This window comes from Mesoplodon mirus (assembly GCF_964341445.2).
Source record: "Mesoplodon mirus genome assembly, chromosome: 6".
NCBI lineage: Eukaryota > Metazoa > Chordata > Mammalia > Artiodactyla > Ziphiidae > Mesoplodon > Mesoplodon mirus.
Window position 1 is genome coordinate 43,338,258 of NC_138982.1, and position 21,473 is coordinate 43,359,730.

The following is a 21,473-nucleotide window of genomic DNA, read 5'->3' on the forward strand; positions in this document are numbered from 1 at the left end:
ATTTCTCAAACTTCCTTTTCATTTGTGTGGGGAGCGGGGGAGCACTGTTGATGCTTTTCTCACACAGAGACTTACGATAATGGTCACTTACATTCAGGGGGTTCCTGGACTTCTGTATGTCCACACTGGGAGTCCCTGACCTAAAACTGCTACTACTAGCCAGGAATCCATTAGAAAACTCAGAGCTGAGTGAAAAGAATCCTAGTTTGGGATGTGGAGGTCTGGTCCTTGCTCCAGCTGTGTACTATGTGAGCCAGAGAATTTCACTGCCCATTTCTAGGCTCAGTGACTCAAACTCTGAGGTTTAGTAGATGTTTTCTGAGATTTCTTTCTAGCTCCAAACTTCTAGCACCAAAATGAAGTCAATCTCACTTTTTTTCCCTTTAGCATTTTTTGTCACAGTGGAATGGCAAGCAGACTAGAAGTGTCTCTGCTGCTGAGAAAGAGGGATGGAGGGTGAGTTTAAGGTACTCTTCCATTATAAGGAAAAGTGAGTTCTTTTAGAGCCCCATTACATCTTAATCTACAAGACTCTTTACAGAGTTAATGGAGAAAGGTGACTTGGTCATTCTAAAATCCACATTCCATTTTCAAATCTGTTCTTAGAGGAATGCTTATGACATTCACTGTCACAAAGAATGCTTGTAACCATCTCCACTTGTCACACTCATATACTTTGGCATTTGGTTCTCCTAAAATGTTTGAGCATGATGATGGATAGAATTGTCTGGGTACATTTATGTGTATGCGGCTGAGTGTGATAGTGCATTTGCTTCTCCAGGGGCTGAGTGTTTGAGCGTGTGTAATTAAGTGTACACATGTGTGAGTGAAATTATGGAGTGTGTATGTGCATAGCACTGAGTGAATATAAAATGTTGTGTAGATGGTGTGACGTGTGGAATCGTGTGTGCCTGTTTCTGTGCAGGATTTAAATTTTTTAAATAAGCCACTTTTGATTGTGTAGCCTCCTCTCACTTCTGTGATTGATTTCACGAGGGTAATGGTGCGTAAAAGCGCTGGTGAGATCTGGGGGCGCCTCCTAGTCTGACGTCAGAGAGAGAGTTTAAAAAGGGGGAGACGGAGGAGAGCATACAAGCCGCTTTAGGAGCCGCGAGGTTCAGAGCCGTTGCTGCTGCCTGCGATCAGCTCCTAGAGTTTGACCAACCGCACTCTAGCTCGGCTTCTCCGGCGCCGCCGAGATGCTGTCCTGCCGTCTCCAGTGCGCGCTGGCCGCGCTCTCCATAGTTCTGGCTCTGGGCGGTGTCACCGGCGCGCCCTCAGATCCCCGACTCCGTCAGTTTCTGCAGAAATCCCTGGCTGCTGCCGCTGGGAAGCAGGTAAGGAGACTCCCTCGACGTCTTCTTTTGCCTCTCCAGAACCTCCCAACCTTCCGTAGCCTTGCCTCTGATCCCTTGGGTGAATTTAAGAGGTGCTCCCAAAGAGTGCCGGTGCTTTTCTGGGTTCCTTAGCTACCAAAGCTCACAGGAAAACTTTCAAAGTCCAGAATCCCTTTTTACCTCTTTGTTTCTCCTGATCAGCGCAGTAGGTCACTGTTCAGGTGAGGTCTTTAGCATTCAAGAAAATTCCAAGACCTTGGTAACTGAGCTCGAAGGGATGATGGCATTTATCCCCGGTGCTGACCGCGGGAGGTGCTGACCCAGGTGCTGAAAGCACGGACCTCTGAAGCTGCTACTGTCTTAAGCACCACCTCCCTCCCATGCAGCGGGGTTGGGGGCTAACTGGCAATTTACAGCCAGAACACAATATGTTTACGGTTGTGAAAGGTCTCGTTCTCCACAGCTGACTTAGTAAGAATGGTAAGAACAATTCTAGTTTGTAGCTCTTGATATGGAAATTGAGTTAAACAAACTGTTGGCTCATGTTGAAAAACTAACGATCTATTTCTTTCTATGTGTGTATTTTAAACCTACAGAAGCAGAAAGCTTGCAAAAACATTTGAGTTTTTAAAGCTTCTTTGTGTACTTGGTGATTATAACAACAGCCCTTGTTTTTATATCCTTAACCAATTTTAAGTGTGACAAAAAGTGCACAGCTGTGAAAATTGGGGTTTGGGTGTGGTTAAATCTGTTTTTCAAGCAGGCTTTTCCATTTCTTCTTCTCCACCATCTTCATTCTTATCCTTTCTCTCTCTCTCTTTCGCTCTTCCTTCCACCCCATACAGGAATTGGCCAAGTACTTCTTGGCAGAACTGCTCTCTGAACCCAACCAGACAGAGAACGATGCCCTGGAGCCTGAAGATTTGTCCCAGGCTGCTGAACAGGATGAAATGAGGCTGGAGCTGCAGAGATCCGCTAACTCAAACCCGGCCATGGCACCCCGAGAACGCAAAGCTGGCTGCAAGAATTTCTTCTGGAAGACTTTCACATCCTGTTAACTTTATTAATTATTGTTGTCCGTATAAGACCTCTGATTCCTCTCCTCCAAACCCCGTCTCTCCTCCCTAATCCCCCCAGTCCTCAGTAAGACCCTTGCATTAGGAATTGAAGACTGTAAATACAAAATAAAATTATGGTGAAATTATGAAAAAAAGGATTTTGGTTTCTTATTGAGTTAAACCTTTGTGTTCAATACTATATGATTAACTTCATTTGTGATTTCAATCAAGTTCTTTGAGATATGCACTCCAAATCTCACAGACATACTGTTTAAAATTCCCTGTGGTAATAAAAGTTATGGATAGTTTGGGTTATTTTAAACATAAATAATCTCAATTAACTCTATGAATTCTAGTTTTAATCCAGCGGTAGTTATTGGAAGGGGCTGCCACAAACATCAATTACATTTTAAATACGCTTAAAATTATATGTTGAAATGAGTATTAGTATTAATGGGTAGGCAGGCTGAAATGTCCAACTAACCACCAGGCTGATATGTAAAATAAATGATATATTAAAAATAGAAGGGAAAAATCACTTAGAAGTTGGAGGAAAGAAGCTGGCTTAAATAGCTAAAATAAAGTTCTGAGCTTTTAAAATGTGTTTATAGTTTGTGAACATTTATCTAGAGAAGAACATTGCTTTAATATCTTCTTTGACAATCCTCTCTGTAACTGAACAAGGTTAAATGACTGCTTCTGTTTTAAAAGTAAGCTCCTAAATTTTTTTCCTCAGGGCGAAATACCAACTTAATTATAAGATTCCAACATGAGAGCTATGGGTTGCAAGATACATGTGTGTTGGGTCACCTCAGTGAATGCAACACTATTGAAGGTATCGGAGTACAATATCATAATTGCAGAATAACAGAAGGAGATATCTCAAGACTTCTTTTGATTTTATCAAAGTGAGAGTCAAATAAAAATGCAAGCAATAATAAAAATAGTCAGTACCTGCTAACTATTATTATTAGTACTATAATAACATACTAAGTGGTACTGCTCAAGACAGAGATAAAAACATTGCTAATTTAATTCACAGAGACCTTAAAAAGGTGTCCCTTTGGGGATGTGTGTTTTAACTATCAACTGTATTTCTGAATAACTGCTAGAATAAGAAACCAAATATAAACACAGAAACTCAGTGTAAATCCCCATAGTATAAACTTTCTGATGGGAGCATATAAACATCTAAGAGGAATTTCTTATTTTACTGAAAATAGTTATGTTAGATAATACACATTTTTAATATGAACGTGCTTAGTGGAAGTTAATTCCTGAACAGCTGACCAAACAAGAGAAAATCTAAGCCACTTTACTAATCTCTGTGAAAACAAAACATCCTTTGAGGTACTGGTGCATCTTTTATTTACAAGGCATTTAGGAGGGAATTAATGTGTCCACTTAGGGGATCTGTCTCTGTTAAAGGCCTTATGTACTTCTGGTTACCAACCAACTCAATGGAGTAATAGAATCACATTATTATGATTAAAGCACAGGAGAGATCACAACTTAATAGTTTTCCGAGGAGTGCATAGATTGTATGAGTGCCAGGGGATTTTAAGTTTTTAGTATCATCTTTAGTTGTCAGTTCCCAACAGTAGTATGGTAATAATTGGCAAGAATTATATAGTCATGTGCCTATATATATATATATATATATATATATATATACATATATATATTCTTCATTTAAAGATTAAGTTGAATGGAACATTTAATCACAGTTAGTTACATTTCAGCCTCATTTTTGCCACCTTCAAAAGTAGAAGGCCATACTGGCAAGGGTACCCATATTCCTTCCAGATGTGACTGCTGTTTTGTGCTTCAACATTGACAAAACTGTTAAAGGAGTACTGATTTTGGTGATTTTAATTAAGATATGGAGCAGAGTTATTTAAAAGATATATATAGAAGGTTTCACTTTTTACTTCCCATTTAATTCATTTGTGTTCCTCTTTTTGTTTGTTTTTATTTTTATTTATTTATTTATTTTTGAATTTTATTTTATTTTATACAGCAGGTTCTTATTAGTTATCTATTTCATACATAGTAGTGTATATATGTCAATCCCAATCTCCCAATTCATCCCACCCCCTTCCCCCCTTGGTATCCATACATTTGTTCTTTATATCTGTGTCTCTATTTCTGCTTTGCAAATAAGTTCATCTGTACCATTTTTCTAGATTCCGCATATAAGTGATATTATACGCTATTTGTTTTGCTATTTGTTTTTCTTAAGTTTGATTCACTGCAAGAGTCTAATATTCTAACCTGTTTACCACCTAGCCACAACGAACTTTTCAGATTATATTTTCCTTCCTCTTTAATACAACCACAGGCTTCAGTAGTCCTGAACTACCTGCTCTTTCTTTTAATGGGATAGCTTGGGCAAGGTACTCTTCTTTTCTGGTCCTTGGTTTCCCCATCTGAAAATAGGCATACTAATAAAGCCAATCCCTTAGAATTACAAGGATTCACCAAGATCAAGTGTTTAGAGTTCTTAGTACATGGTAAACAGTTGGGAAGTTAGATGTTATAACTGGTGTTATTTTTTCTCACATGTGCTGTGCTTTCTAGACTCTCTTTCTTTGCTTTTGCTCTTTCTTGTCATTTCCACAGGTCCAAATCTAAACCAGCCTTCAAGATTTGTTTTATAAGATTCTTTTTGTTTGTTTCTTTGTTTTTGTTTTATAAGATTCTTGCTCCATAAAATTCTTGCTCGGAGCCCTCAATTGGGATATCTCCCTTCTCTAATAATCTATATCTCTTCCAAGAGGTTTACTTATCACTTCCTGCCATTTATTATAGTTGTATGAGTATATGTAAGAGGGTGAGTATTTGTGTATGAACTTCCAATGAATAAATATATGTCAGATTAACATATAAGATGCAATCAGTACCTCAAGCAATGCACATAGCAGGTTCTCAGTGTTCACTGAAGAATGAATGAACGATCCATGTGCTTGCAGTCTCAAGCGAAACAAATCTCTATTACTAGGCAACAACATTTTTTTTCTTAAGAATAGCACAGGAAAATGGCAATAGTGGCTATTCTATGTGATGCTGGTGTGATACAAGAAAGACATAGTACATGGTTATAATTTTAATAACCATTGAAGCATGTGATTAGCAGACCCACTCATTTCGGAAGCAGCAATCAGTCCAGTTTTCTTTAACCATTTTACAAAGTTCCTCAGTGGGGCCTGCTTAACTGTCTACCAACTCTGGACTCACAGTTGTAGAGAATCAGATTCACTAACACTTTAACCACATTTGTTTATTTTAAGATCATACAGATTCACTCTTTGCCCGAATGCAAGACCAGTTTTTTGGCCTTGGCTCAAACTATTCTCAACATGCAAACAATTCTGTTTTATGATGACACAAAATACACCTTTAATTCTGAATATTAGACATGAAAGAGGGCTCCGAGATCATGTCATCCTCACTACTCATTTTACTGGAAGCTGACATATGGAGAGGTTATCTGCCCAAGATAGTAAGTTGATGAAGAGTCTGGACAAAGCCCAAATTCCCTCTCTTCTACCTCAGGGTTACTTTGATGATCTTACTACACTTCCCACTCAAGGAATCTGAACTTCTGGATAATTGGTGAGCTTCATTAGTCTGAAGTGAATGCCAATTTTTCCCCTGGAATGTCTTCACCTTTCACTAAACAACTGGTCTGCATCTGAGGGAGAATAAGACAGTTGATATAAAATAGCTTCCTGTGGTAATAGAAAAGACATTAGGAAGAAATGGTAGAGATACTGATGAAGAGGAAAAGAAACTCAATGGAGACAGTCTTTGACTAAATTAGACCAAGAAGCAAGGAATTAGTCTGTCTTGGAGTGGAGACAGAGGGGTTCTCTAGCAAGTGGATGGACTCACACCAAGGAGACAGCATAGTGCCTGTGGGGGTGGTCTTCAGAGAAGTCATGATCCACATCCACAGGCCCCGGGAGGAAACATGTCAATGACCACCTCTATTTCTTCAGTAAGTGAGAATGAATGCCTTAATTTCAGGTGTTCACTTTCTTATTACCTAGAATGTGCCTCAGTGTTGAGGACTTGCTGGACACTGGAAACAAAATTTGTATGGTAGGGTCTTTGCTTTCAGGGAACCCAGTCTAGGAAGTAAGACATATTCCTTTAAAATGAGCAAATGCTACAATGGAGGTTTGTCTAGAGTGTTAGGGATAAAAAGAGGTGCTGAGAGCTCCCTTGCTTTTTTCTCTAAATTATTCTCCTTATTAGTTTTTAAATTATGGTTTGAAAGTCTAAGTGATTTTACCCTTGATGGGATGAATAAATTATAGGTATATAATGATATAATATACACTTTTACAACTTAATCTAGGTTAGCTTGAAAAGTGTTTATATTCCTCTTTTGTACATGAAGAGTCTGAGAGTGAGACAGACAAAATAACTCACCCAAGATGTCACCAACTGGTGAGTGGTGGAGCTGGAACCAGGTTGTCTGATTTCCAATCCAGTGCTCTTCCCACTGTATTTTAGGGGAAAGAGGTGAATTAAAGGGAAACAACTCGCTGGGCAAATTAAGAGCAGATCAGCTTCAGATCATCTTAATTTTGCTCTTCTATACTAATACAAAAGGGTATTACTACTCTTGCTGTCAGAGGAGAAATGGATTTAGGCTCTGGGATTGGGGTTTCATTCTGTTACTACATGAGGAGCATTATTTCCAAGGAACTCTTTTTAATGTCTTTCCACACGTTTCATATCATAGTTTTAGTTTTGCTAAAGGAATGACTAAACAAACAGACAAACAAATAAATAAAATTAATAACCTTTAAGCACATCTTTTCCCACTCAATCTCACACACACAGGTTTTAGTACAACCTGGGCTGTGGGCATTTTTCGCATGAAGTAGTTACAAATCTATCAGTCCACATTTAGCCTCCCTTATGCCTGGGTAGTGGTCATATATTCCTCCCTCTGGCCTTGTAGGTATATCCTTTGAAAAGCTGGCCTGAGGCTGGGATTTGAAGACCTGAGAATTTTCACTGAAACTTGTAAATGAGATGAACTTTTACAAAGTAGGCTTTTATACCACTGAAGTTGATACACCCGTCAAGGTCTCAGATAAATATTCTAGGTCATGTAAGTGGCCACCTCATTCCTATTAGCTTCACATGTCTCCGGAATATGGTCCATTAAGATGGTGAAATTGTTATCTAGAGATTAAACAGCTCATTAAAATAAATAATATTTCAAAGAAATTCAGGCTTTTAAAGTAGGGTTCAAATAGTTAAGAAAGATAATGTGTTCCCAATTAATGGCTATTTAATTCTATCTTTCCTGTATAAAAAATATATATAAAAGTACATTTTCCGTTCCAATGCTACATTAGGGTCAAATGGCACATCTTATGAAAGAAACATTAAGCTACCCTAGAATTGCTGTCCCTGGGTAATGATTTATTTGACTACCAAAGGCACATCATGAAAGTCAAGATTACAAATCTAACTAGGACATAGCTCTTTCTTCTTCATTTTCCCGTCTATATTCTCCCACTCACTCCCCAAACACAAGGATGAAAGGCAATGATTTCACCAGACTTATCATCTTCTTCGTCCTCTTTTTTATTTGTTATTATATCTGGGTTAGCATGATATATTCATGACTAAGAGCCCTCAAGTTCTATGGCCTTCAAGACATCTGGAAACTCCTAGCTCTCACACTCTTTTTCTCGTGTGATTTGTGGGTCACGGCAGTGGACAGATTTCTGATGTTGTTGCAGTTGCCCTTCTCCTTCTTTCTCCTTTTCTTCCTCCCAGTTCTTCTCTAATATTCACTCCTCTCTTTGAGAGCAGCATCCTGAATGACTTTTTGTGATCCACCCCCCTGTGCATGCTCAACCGTGTGGTTGGAATGGGAATGACTCCACCTGCAGTCCAGGATGGATACCAGAATGGATTAAGCCACTCAGAATATATCAACCCTGTTCATAAGGATTGGTTCATGGCTTGGGCACATGACCAATCACAGTGAAACTTAAGACTTTTATGGGCTCATCTGGGACATTTCTATCTTGCTGATTGTGGATGAGGAAGCATGAAAATTTTTGTCGACTGTATTGAGACTGCCATTGTAGTCTGAAGGCTTGTGCTGTAGAAGGCAGGGTGATGAGATGTAAGAAAACTGGGTCTTTGGTGGCCTTATTGAAATACAATATTAAGCTTATCACAAACAACAGCAACAACACGATTTTTACCTCTGTACACTTCATATGTATTATCTAATTCTCTGTATTTTTTAAGAGTAGTTTGGTTTTCCTTTATTTTAACCAGAAACTTTCTTATACACAAACTTAGTGGTACCTTGTACTGTTAGTAGTGTGTGTGTGTGTGTGTGTGTGTGTACATATGCATGCATGTATGATACTATGGGTATGTCTTTGTTTATATACCTCTAGCTATTATATACTTATGCTTGTCATAACTTCCCAATTAAGGTGAAAGTTTTGAGAGGAAAAAGATTAGACTGTACTAGATTTTATATCTTTTTGAAACCCCATCATTTGACAGGTCTATTCTAGCTTCTTTACAAACACTGTTGATAATAAAAAACAGGAGAATTGCTTACATTTATTTAATACTTTCCAATTTATTAATGTCCTCTACAACTGTTATCTCATGGAATTGTCACACATTTTATAATTTATAAATTAGGCATCAGGACAGGAATTTATACCTCTGTTTTTTACAAATGTAGAAACTGATGTTCAAGGCATGAAAGTAACTTGCCCAAAGTCACAAATAGCTTATCTGGCAGAGCTCAAAATTAAGACCAGCTCTTCTGAAGAATCAAGTCAAGCTGCCCATCCATGTCAGTTTTGGGGACAACGTGATCAATTAGACAATGCCATAGGTCTCTGTAGGTCAAACCCTTTGATTTCTGCTTTCCGTCTGCTGCTTGTTATGGTAAGCACAGCCTCCTCATTTCTGGTAATGAAGCCCCACCATTTGGCCTCTGATATCCCAGGATCCCACGGTACCCACTAAATTCAGGGAGTCTGTTTTTATGGCAACAATTCTCACTGTTTGTCATTCCTGGCCTACAGAGAAGAGGCTGTATGAGCTTCACAGAGCTCTTTGCCAGGCTTCCCATCCACAAGCCTTGGTGAAAAGAGTATCTCTGTATCATTTCACAGAGCATTGGTAGGAGGTGAATAAGTAGGTATTATGTGATGATGTAAAAGTGTAAAATGTAAAAAAAAAAGGGTGTCCTTGTTTTTGTCTAGTGTCTTGACTTTGGGCTTCCCTATGTACTCCTCCTCAAGCCCCTGACTTGAGAGTTATATCCTGCTGGAGATGAGACACTATTGCCATACACTGAGACCTTCCCTGGGGAAAGTCTGTCTTTCTGGATAACATTTTATTTGCTTTTCTAAAAGTGTCAAATTATTATCATTAATTCATCATTTTTTTGCTTGCTGTTGAGTGGCTCTCATACTCAAGAATGTGTGTGTGTGTGTGTGTGTGTGCATGCACAGATTTTTTCTTTTTCTTTCAATTCACAAATATTTATTGATGGTTTATCTGCTAGGTGGAAGCTACAAAGATTAATAAGTAAATTCTCTATGCTTAAGCAGTTCAAAATCTGAATGAATGTTCACTAGTAGGTAACTGTATTATAATACACTTGTTCTCAAATTGTGGCCCTGGACCAATAACATTAGAATCACCTGGTAACTTGTTGGAAAAGCAACATCTTGGGCCCAACCTCAGATCTACTGAGTCAGAAATTTGGGGAGTGGGTCCACAAATCTGTGTTTTAACAAGTCCTCCAAGAGATTCTGATGCACACTATGTTTTGTCACTATTTTAAGACAAGAAGGAAAAATATGAGGCTTGGGTGTAAATAAGAAAGTCACCATGGTGAATATGATATTTAATTTTTAAATTTTTAATATTTCATTCCAAAATTGTTAAATTCACAAATAAAGTGGAAGTCTCTCTTTATCTCATCCGCAGGTATGTTCTTATTCCTCTCTCTACTTTTAGAGGCAAGCACTCTTATGAATTCAGTGTGTATTCTTCCTGCCCATGGTTTTATAATTTTACTATATACATACATGATCACAAACAATATTTTGTATTGCTTTGTGCTTTAATAGTCTTTATACATCATAGCTTAGTTATAACTTTTGAAATCTCTCCTTTTATATTTTTCAGTCATTTTGATTTCTGCATTATATTTCATTGTACAAATATATCAGAATTATTTATGCTTTCCTCTATCGATAAACATTTGGTTTTTTCAAATGTGTTCAGGAGAGAAGCTGTTGGTGTCTTTAGATATTTCTCAGCACTATGAGACTGGATGATCTGCCTTTACCAAACAAAAAAGTTAAAGTCAAAATAATTCTGCTGGTCTCATAGTCCCTTTCATTCAGCCACAAGAATTCATTCCGTGCTTCCAGGCAACTTTTGCATTATAACTTGCTACACTTGTAAATATATTACATATGTATAATTAAGTCCATCTACTTCTTGTCTCTGTTCTTATTCATCCCATCAAGATTTGGCCTCACTGAAATCGCTTCTTTGGAAATTGTCTATAAAGAGAATACTCTGAATCTCAGCAGGTATTTCTAAACATCCTTTATTCCAGTTAGTGTAAATTCCCATCATGTGATTCCAAGGGAGACAAAGAGCTGAACCAATCAGACACTAGTTTAAACAACTGAAATGTGCTATTTCAATCACCATCTGGAAGGAGCTGAATCAAGACTAAACTGGAGGTTAAGTAGCAAAGGATTTGTCTGCCTGGGTGGATCAAACCACAAAAAAAATCAATTGTCCACTGGGACAGAGCCACAGACCATTACGGCCCAAAGCTGTTTAACCTGCTATAGGCCTCTTTAGGAATCTGGTAAATTTATATCTGGTGAATTACATTATTGTAACAGTCCTGTCCACCCCCCCCAGGTGTTCACCAATACCCTTCTTATCCAGGCCTGAGCAACGCGTGGTTGGACCTAAGAGAGAGAATCAAAGCATTTCTTGGCTATGTGCTAACCTATTACTCAGAACTTGAGCTTGTCCTTGAGGCTGTGTGCTAATCCATCATTCAATACCTGGACTTGCTCTACCATATCCTTATCCAGGTGTCATCCAGACTCTGTTTAAACTCCTCTAGTGATGGAGGAGTCATTCCCTCCTGAGGTACTTCGGGGCTAGACAAAGTTTAATCACTCCTTCAGAGAAAGCCCTCTAAATATTTGCAGAGAGTGCCCATGCTTTGGCCCCTGGCTGCACCCACATGCTCTCTTCTCCCTCCTAGCCATCCCCTATTCTTTCTATTATTTTGCGTATGATGTGTATTCCAATTCTTTCACCCATCTCTACACACACTTGAGTGTGTAGTCTATCTTTTGTTTTTGTTTTCTGAGAGTAAAAAAAAAAAACAAAAACCCAATACTATAAATGTCTAAGAAAGAAGGATTTTAACTCTAGGGTTAAATCCATCAATTTTTCTTTTTGGGTGGACTCTGCCTCATGGTACCTTGGCTACATTGATTACATATTAGTTGAAAGGAAAGCTAATTAGTGCTAGCTTTTTGGTTTCATTACTGTCACCAAACCATGGGAAGACATTTTCTCAAATACCGAGAACTCATTTTTTTATAGATGACAAGAGTGAGGTTTAGGGAGGAAAAGTATCATAGTCAGTGTTACATTCAGGGTTAAAACTTAATTCTCCTGATTTTCTTGCTAGGGCTCCCTACACCATCTTCCCAAAGACACTTGTAGGTATCAGTCAGACATAAGTTAATTGTAGAATTTAAGACAATTTGGTGCTTTGGGGAGGTAGGGTTAGGAAGATTGTGTTGTCAACTTCTGCTAAAATAAGATACAATGAGTAGAGCTGGGTAGCTGGGTTTCCTAATTCTAGCTGGGCTTAGTTTTTTTGTTTGTTTGTTCGTTTTTTTGGCTGCATTGGGTCTTTGTTGCTGCGCGCGGGCTTTCTCTAGTTGTGGTGAGCGGGGGTTAATCTTTGTTGTGGATCATGGGCTCTTGAGTGCAGGCTCAGTAGTTGTGGCACAGGGGCTTAGTTGCTCTGTGGCATGTGGGATCTTCCTGGCCCAGGGCTTGAACCCATGTCCCCTGCATTGGCAGGTGGTTTCTTAATCACTGCATCACCAGGGAAGTCCCTGGGCTTAGCTTTAAACCTAGTGCAGTGTCATATAGTCTTCAAGAAGGACTGGTGAATAACATTTTCTTTGTATCTATTTAATGACAAAAATACTGTTGAGTGCTGAGGCAACAACAAGGTGTTATGGATATTCAGAGACTCAGACCTTGACCTTGAGGAGCCCAATGTAGAGGGGAAGGTTGACACGCTTGTGGCTGAATGTAGGAAGTTCTACAGGTGAGGTGTGAAGCAGTTGCTACAAGAGTGCAGCCAAGAGAAAAGGCGTTCCCATTCAGGGAAACTGGAGGAGCTGAGCATTTACAGTTGGTGGAGAGCTGACACATGTGACTGTTACTCCAAGTTGAGGAGATAGAGGCAAAAATACAGAGGTGGGAAAATGCAAGGAGTGTTTGAAGAATGATGAATCAGCTTTAAGGTATATTACTCTGATCTAGACTTTTCCTTGGATCTCAAAGAACAATTTCAGCTGTTGCTTGTTCATGGTTGATGCAGAGAGAAAAGTCTTTCCCTGAGATGGATTGGGGATGAATGAATTCTCTTTTAAGATGGTGTATGAGCATTTTTCATTGTCTTTCAGAAACTGAAAAGCATTTGCGGGGGTCAAAACAAAGAGGTGTTGCTATACCCTGCAGCTCCAGAACAAAAACAAAATGTTAAAGTAGATTGTCAAGATGATTTTTTTGACAATTCAACCTTAAAGTGACTTTAAGTAAAAGCCAGAGAGCCATTTGAAAGGCTGATCCATTAACATATAGACTTTTTTTTTACAACTTTATTGGAGTATAATTGCTTCACAATGGTGTATTAGTTTCTGCTTTATAACAAAGTGAATCAGTTATACATATACATCTGTCCCCATATCCCTTCCCTCTTGCATCTCCCTCCCTCCCACCCTCCCTATCCCACCTCTCCAGGCGGTCACAAAGCCCCAGCTGATCTCCCTGTGCTATGCGGCTGCTTCCCACTAGCTATCTACCTTACGTTTCATAGTGTATATATGTCCATGCCTCTCTCTCGCTTTATCACAGCTTACCCTTCCCCCTCCCCATATCCTCAAGTCCATTCTCAAGTAGGTCTGTGTCTTAGCATACAGACTTTTATTCTCTAAATTGTTAGCTATTTCAGTATCTGTTTTTCCTCTTGTGTTTATCTTAATTTTTATGGAAAGTTTATAACTTGATAGTATCCACAATACATTTACATTCAGGACAAACCACTAATCAGAAATTAGGAGGGAGGGGATCATCTAGAGAATAAGACCTTTATTTTATACATGAAGAATATAGCTTCTTTAAAAAATTCCATCTAATAGTGTGTAGCCCTTAATAGTTTTCAGAGCACTTTTACAAGTATCAATTCACTCACTCAAGATAAATGTACTGAGTGTCTCCTATGTATGAAGCTCTCCTCTAGTACTGGAGCTATAAATATGAATATGGCATCATTCCTGCTGTCAAGGAGCTCATGGTCTTATGGGAAAATCTGTCTTGTAAACAAAGTTATGACTAAGTATGATAGCAAATATAGTTGCAGCTCATGGGCAGGAGTAAATAAATGTGTCTGTGGGAGAGGGAGTATTGAAAACTGCAAAGGAGGTCATGCTTGGTCTTGCGGATGACTAGAAATTAGTAAGATTCAAAGAGTTGGAAGATAGATTCAGAGGAAAAGCAGATGCTAAAAACGTTGATGAGTGACTTAGACTCATTTAGAGGCAAGAATAAGAAATCAATTTCATACTTGCTTAAACAAGAATAGAAATGTGTGATTGGGAACTGTGGGCATCCCATAGATCCCAAGGGCAAGGTATTACCAGGCCACATGATGGGGCTGAACAAGAACAGAAAAGGGATCCCCAGAACCATAGGTGTCTAATTTATAGCTCTCAGTCTAAATACTTAACTTTTTGATATTGGCCCAGCTTGGGTCCAGAATCTGCTCCAGCCCCACCAACATGACAAGAGTGGGAAGATCATGTGGTACAAACATGGTTTCCAAAGCTCTCCACTATGGATGAAAGCTTCAAAGAAGGGAGCTGGAAGCCTGCAAAGATAATCCAAAAGTTACCTGCTATAAGCAGATCTGAGGCCTTTAATAATAATTAAAATTTTTGGTAGTGTCAAAGGGTGGAGTGATGGTAGTGGTGGTGTGTGTGTGTGTTTGTGTGTGTGCACCCTAATGGAAATAAGGAGCTAGATGAGATTGGAGGATTCACATGAAGGACATTGTGAAAGAGTTTTACTCTTGTTTTTTAGATGATGAGGGACTTTTAAACATGCTGAGAGTAAAATGATCAAAATTGTCTTTTGGGTAGATAACTATGAGGTGGTGTGGAAAATAAATTGGAAAGGGATAAACTGAAAAAGGAGAAGATAAGTTAAAGGTAGTTGAAATAGTCTAGGTAAGAGACAAATAGAGCCTTAACTAGACAATGAGGATGGGTAAAATGGGATGAAATGGAAAAAAAGATTCAGGAGAAAGACATGACTGAGTATTGTGGCTTATTCAGTATGACAGGGGATTTAGGGAAACTACCATGGTTCCCACTTTTTAAAAAAATTTAAGTATAACTGATTTACAATGTTTCAGGTGTACAGCAAAGTGATTCAGATATATGTATATATATTCTTTTTCAGATTCTCTTCCATTATAGGTTATTGCAAGATATTGAATATAGTTCCTTGTGCTATAAGTAGGTCCTTGTTATTTAGTTTTCAATTTTTACATGTAAGCAACAGAGTAGCATGGGGTGCCATCCACCAAGACAAAAGAGGAAGAGAAGGCCTAGGGGAAGCATAACAGGTATGTGGTCTGTTTGTTGAGTCAAGGTACTGAGGACCACCCAAGGAGAACGGTGAAGAGAGACTCTCCCCTCAGGAGTGAGGTCTGGGCTGGAGATGAGATTTGGGAGTCATAATTTATGGATGGTAACTGAAGCTGAGGGGTGAACTTTCCCAGGAGTAGTGTACAGAGTCAGTGGAGAAATGGAGGGAGGATGGAGCCCTGAGGGGAGTCTGCAGTAGGAGGTGGTGGAAGAGAATGACCTCAGAGAGGAGGTTGAAAGGAATGGACCAGAAAAGAAGGTTGTCCTGGAAGCCAAAGATGCAGAATTTCAAAAGATGGGAAAGTTGTTAATCACTGTCCTGTGCTGTAGCTCAGGTAGATATTATTTCCATTTCATGGGGAGAACAGAAATTTGGAGACTTAAATCTCTCATTCAATTATGTAGGGCTGATTAGTGTCAAAGGTGACTAGAACTGGGGTGTTTTGACTTTCAGCCCTGGGTTCTTTCAACTCCAGAACACGATCACAGAGAAATGCTGGAGCACCACCCAGCTCTCCTGGGGAGAAGGGACGGAAGTGGGAGAAGTGATGGAGCTGAAGAACAGGTCCCGTATATGTTGCTACGTTGCATCCTTCAGAGGCCAGCTGAGACCCAGTGGCCCGGTGGAAGCGCCAGCCTGGAGGCCAGCTCAGCCTTTAACTGGGCCTGTGACTTTAGCCAGGCTGGGCCTCAGTTTCCTCCCCTATAAAATTGGAGAGACATTAAAATGTACAATCTCCCACCTTGAATTTTATTCTTTTTTTTTAAACATCTTTATTGGAGTATAATTGCTTTACAATGGTGTGGTAGTTTCTGCTTTATAACAAAGTGAATCAGCTATACATATACATATATCCCCATATCTCTTTCCTCTTGCGTCCCCCTCCCTCCCTCCCTACCCCACCCCTCTAGGTGGTCACAAAGCACTGAGCTGATCTCCCTGTGCCATGCGGCTGCTTCCCACTAGCTATCTATTTTACATTTGGTAGTGTATATATGTCCATGTCACTCTCTCACTTTGTCCCAGCTTAACATTCCCCCTTCTCGTGTCCTAAGACACAGACGTATTATTCTTTTTTATGATATGGCTTATTGGGTTTTTCCTCACTACAGAGGGAACATATCCTTATAAACTTTCAATTCTGTTTCCAAGCACGAGGGTGAGAGGGCAATGGGAGGCACTGAGGAAATACCACAGAGTTTTATCTTTATAGACACACGTAATTCAGAAATTTACCAGCTTCTATAACACCCTGTGTGAATATGATGGGGGAGACAGAAGAGTTAGGTGAGGAGGCAGGGACTGGTGGAGTGTGAAGATTGAAAACAAATCAACTACAGTGATAACAGTAAAAAAAAAAAAAAAAATGAAGCCACGCTAATTAAAAATAGCTGAAGTCCCAGAGGTGCATTTAAAGGCAATCACACTAGATTGTTCAAATTAAGAACACCAAGGAAATGGCTATGCTGATTCACTCCATATTCGGAATGCCTTTAAAAAATAATAATAAACTGATATTAGCAAAAAGCTTTTCCTCTTGTAAATTTTCTCCTTGTTGCAGAAAGAGAAAAACAGAAAACTTTCACATCATTTTCCTTTAGTCTTTGCATGCTGGAAGGAAAGGAGAATGAGATTAAATTCGCTTTAAATGTTTTCCTTCCAGGCTGTAAAGCTGCTGGCATCATTTATCCTAGCCCTGGCACTTATATAATCAGGGTGCCATGGGAGCCCTTGGAAGTCATTAAATAAAAAGAAGACATCAAATAATAGAAAAAGAAAGCAATTAAAATGCTGGACCCGATAAGATAGTCAGATGACTTGATTTAAATGCGAGTCCAGGGCCCAGAATACTGGAAAGTCAGGAGTGAGGGGATTCAACTGGGAAGGATAAAGGGAGTTAAAAGAATGCCTTTAGGAGTGGGAAGGGGACCGTGGCTCATTGTTGACCAGGTCTTCTTTCTTTGTATAGAGGAAGAATGGACATAGGCAACCCATGGACTCTGGTAGTTCTAAGACTTCCTGAACCTTAGAAGGGAACTGGGTATTGGGCAGGGTGCACGCAGAGGGTATAGGTCTCAAATGTGGGGATACACTGGGATGGGACGTGTTATGTGAGAGGAAGACATCTTAGCCTGGGAGATAAGACTTAGAGGTTTGCCTTCTTTTGTTTCTGTTTTGTCTGACTCTGGGCCCTGGGGTCTTGTGACTAAGGCTTTCTATTGGAAGGTGCACTAGCTCAGACAAACGGTTCTGTGTGGGCTGTAGGCTCCAGGATCCCAGATTCAGGCTCTTCCAGTACAGACAGGGTCTGAAGTTAGCCTAGAAATCACAGGATCACCAAACATGTTTTCCAGAAGGTCATCTTCAGGGCTCCAGCACTGAGACAGCACTCACTTGTTTCAGGATCTCATGGGGTCTCTGGAATCCCCCCGTCACTCTGGTATCTGCTCTTGATTGTTCCTGGGACGATGTCTCAAAACTGGGCACAGGAGTAGAGAGTCCAGCATGTGATACACAAAGCTTGCTCTTTTCCACTCTCTCCAAGGTAGGTGTAGAAGCAGGAAAGAGCAGAAACTGTCAATACGTTTAGGAGGGAGCTTAAAAGCCAAGCCTGGGTCTTTCAGGAAGGTCATAAACCCTTAGAAAATGAGTGTGAGAGGCCCTAGTGCACAGACCTTCAGGGTACCACCACTTGCTGAGGCCATGGCCTGAGGAATGTGTCTGTCTGCCAACGGGCCACTCTGGGTCTCCATTCACGTCTCACTCCTGCTGGAATAACCTTTGGAGACGTTATGATAGAGGGTGTCTGCTGACTTCCTGACCTTGAGTCACACTGCTGAGCCCTCAGGTTAATTTTACTTTGGAAGGTCTCAGATTCATCATTTTTTTCTTGCTTCCTGGGATCCTCCACCACTTCCACATCTGACGAAGTCAAGGGCACTTGTGATAAGTTGAATGATGCCTCCCAAAGAGACCCACATCCTCATCTTGGAATCTGTGAAAGTTACCTTGTATGGCAAAGGGGACTTTGCAGATGTGATTAAGTTAAGGATCTTGAGATGGAAAAATTATCCTGAATGGTCTGGGTGGACCCTAAATGTAAGCACAAGAATCCTTATAAGAGGGAGGCAGAGGAAGATTTGAGACAGAAGAAGAAGGTAAGGTACTAAGCAAGACACTGGCTCTTGGCTTTGAAGATGGAGGAAGGAGACATAGCCAAGGAATGCAGCTCTAGAAGCTGGAAAAGGCCAGGAAAAAGATTCTCTCCTCGAGCCTCTGGAGAGAGTACTACCTTTCTGAGATCTTGACCCTGACCCAGTGAAACTGATTTTGGACTTCTTAGCTCCAGAACTGTAAGAGAATAAATGTGTGTTTATTCTCCTGGGCACAGGAGTAGAGGGTCCAGCATGTGATACACAAAGCTTGCTCTTTCTTGTTTTAAAACTCCAAGTTTGTGGTAATTTGGTACAGCAGGCCCAGGAAACTAATACAGGGCACTCCTGCCACACTTGGCATTTTTTTAGGACAAAGGATGGATAGAAAAAAAAAATCTTTTCAGCCCTGGGAGTTAGGCATGTGTTCGATTCTCTTGGTTTTTGTTTCTATCATAACCTATACCAAGCACATGGTTTCTCCTTGCTTAAATACAGGTCATCATATTCCCTGACATCCATACAGTTTGATTTGGGATGAACTTCGCTGTAATAATATCCTGATGCTTTTCATTAGCCTTGAAGACAACATTAAAGAGAAGAGCCTGAGGGACAGGCTACCCTTTTCATTCTTTCTGGATGGGTATGAGGGAAAAGCAGGAAAAAAAAACTGAAAAAGTGGCACCTTGCAGGGACGTTAGGGACTGTACTGAGCTCTACTTTTGTGGGACATAAATGTCCTGAGTTGATCACATTTAAGGTCTCTTAAATCCTTAGGCTTCACTGGAGGAGGACTATGTGTGGGGACAGATGGCCACAAGTGCACGAACCTACCCTTCTTCCTGCCCATTGCTTGCATTCTCTAAGCTCACATGAGCTATCAGCTGTCTTCTGTTGGGAGGACCTCAGTTCTGGAGGTCAGGAAGGTTCCAGGTCTGAACACTAAGGGCTAGATTCTAGCTTAGACTTTAAAGGATGGGTTTCAAGGATTCTTATGTCATCAGGCACATCTTGTCATCAAGGAAAGAAGGTAGATACTGAAGGGAAGAACATGATCCAGACAGGAAGCAAGTCTTCAACCTGAGTGTTCCTTGTGACTTGGTGGGAAATGGTCCTGGCAAAACTAGGCTAAAACTCTCTGGCTATTTCAGGCTGTTTCTGGGAGCAGAGACCTTGGCCTCCCTTAGGTGTTTCTGAGTCAGGAGAGCACAAGGCTCCTTTTTCCAGCCTCTAGGAATCCTGGGAAGCATTGGCTTACAGCCTTTTAATTCAAGTAGGCAGACTGGCCCAAAGTTGGAGTGAGCTAGGGAACCTGCCTGGAGCTTGATGTCTTGGCATTTGAAAAGCATCCTAGAGCTTGTAGTTTTCCAGAGCTAGTCCCTTTCATGAGGCAACCCCTGAGTGCGTGGTTTCTGAATTCTCTGAGGTTGCCGGTCATGGGAGACAGAGGTCATTGTTGATAGTCTTGACTTAGAGCAGCTCTAAGAGGACCAGGACGATTGTTTTACACATAAGTCAGTTACTATTTTTACTATTCTTACCTAATTAAATAAGCTTTATCCTTCAATTTGATTTTGTACAGTTTTCAACTCTAAGCCAAACTCTCTCTTTCTCCCTTCCCTCCCTTGTTCCTTTCCTTTTTTTCTCTCATAGTTCTTTGCAGCATTAGAAACCTGAAGAGGATGAAATAGAAGGAAATGTTGGATGGAGGGCCTTGTCTCCTATCCTTTACATACAGATCTTGAAACTGAGGCCAAAACTCAGTGACAGAGTCAACTACTCAGATTTTAGTATAAGATGATCTTTCTTTTGCACTATGTGGTGACCCAGAGCAGAGATTATCACTGAAGTGACTTGTGGAAATCACCGGCTGCCCTGCTTTGTTCTCATTCAGCTCACAAGATAACCCCCCACCCTTGGATCCTATTCACTCTAGCACCGTATGGGTGGCAGAATAGGACATCTTCTCGTTGACTCTGGGGTAATCAGTAAGGAATTAATATTTCCTGAGTCTGAGAGGTCCTTTGCCTCAGTTGCTTGGGTAAATTTCACAGTTCTGAGAGGTTTTGCTGTCATTTGTTTGTTTTTCTATTTGAGAATGCACATGACATAGTTAAGAGAGCACTGAATTTTAAATGATGACCACGGCCCCCATTCTCTCATTTAACCCTTCCAGCCCAGTGAAATAAGTGTTACTGTTGCCCCTACTTTACAGGAAGGCTTAGGGAGGCGGTGGCAGAGCTGGCCTAGAACCTAGCTGCGGTTCTCCACATTAGACAACAGTCATAACCCCCGGGCATCTCCTCCTGTTGGACTTGGGTGGGTTTAGGAGTGAGACCCTGTACAGGCCAACCTTTGGGAGGTCTTGTTGAATAGGATCTGTAGGAGATCAATCCAGTAAGCATAATTATTAAGTAAATAGTGGAAAAGAAAGAACGGATTGTAAGCTAGTTGGATACATTGGACTTGGTATGGAAATAAGTGTCAACTCTTCAAGGGTCATGGATAGAGGAGTGAGTGCCTAGGCCTGTGGCCAGGCAAAGGTCAATAGACAGAGAGGCCACTTCCAAAGCCCACCCTGGCATTCACTGTTTGAATTCAAGGTGACCTGGTGTCAGGGAGACCCAATATGATTGCTGGATTGTGTGAGAGTTGGAGGCCTGACCCAGTAAGGGAATAAATCTAGAGACATTTTGGAAGAAAAAAACATGACAGAATTTGATGACCAATTAGACATAAGACCTTAAAGAGAGTAATGAGTTGAGTGCCTCTTCGATTTCTCACTGAAAAAAAGTGAACGCGTACAGACTTCTTTTACATCTCAAAATCGTACTAAGAGAAGGAGTCTACAGGAACCAAGTAGGGCATAGCTCAAGGATTTGAAGAGGATGTCAGAAAATACTGTTCTTGGGAAT

General features: G+C 40.3%; 1 protein-coding gene across 1 annotated transcript; it reads left to right on the forward strand.

Moving 5' to 3' along the window:
• Positions 1-1,199: 1,199 nt before the first annotated feature.
• SST (somatostatin) lies at positions 1,200-2,395 on the forward strand (the record flags this gene model as incomplete). The annotated part of the gene is made up of 2 exons (XM_082625608.1): positions 1,200-1,337; positions 2,183-2,395. The coding sequence occupies 2 exons, from the start codon at positions 1,200-1,202 to the stop codon at positions 2,393-2,395; spliced, it is 351 nt and encodes a 116-aa protein (XP_082481734.1).
• Between the last annotated feature and the right edge of the window lie 19,078 nt (positions 2,396-21,473).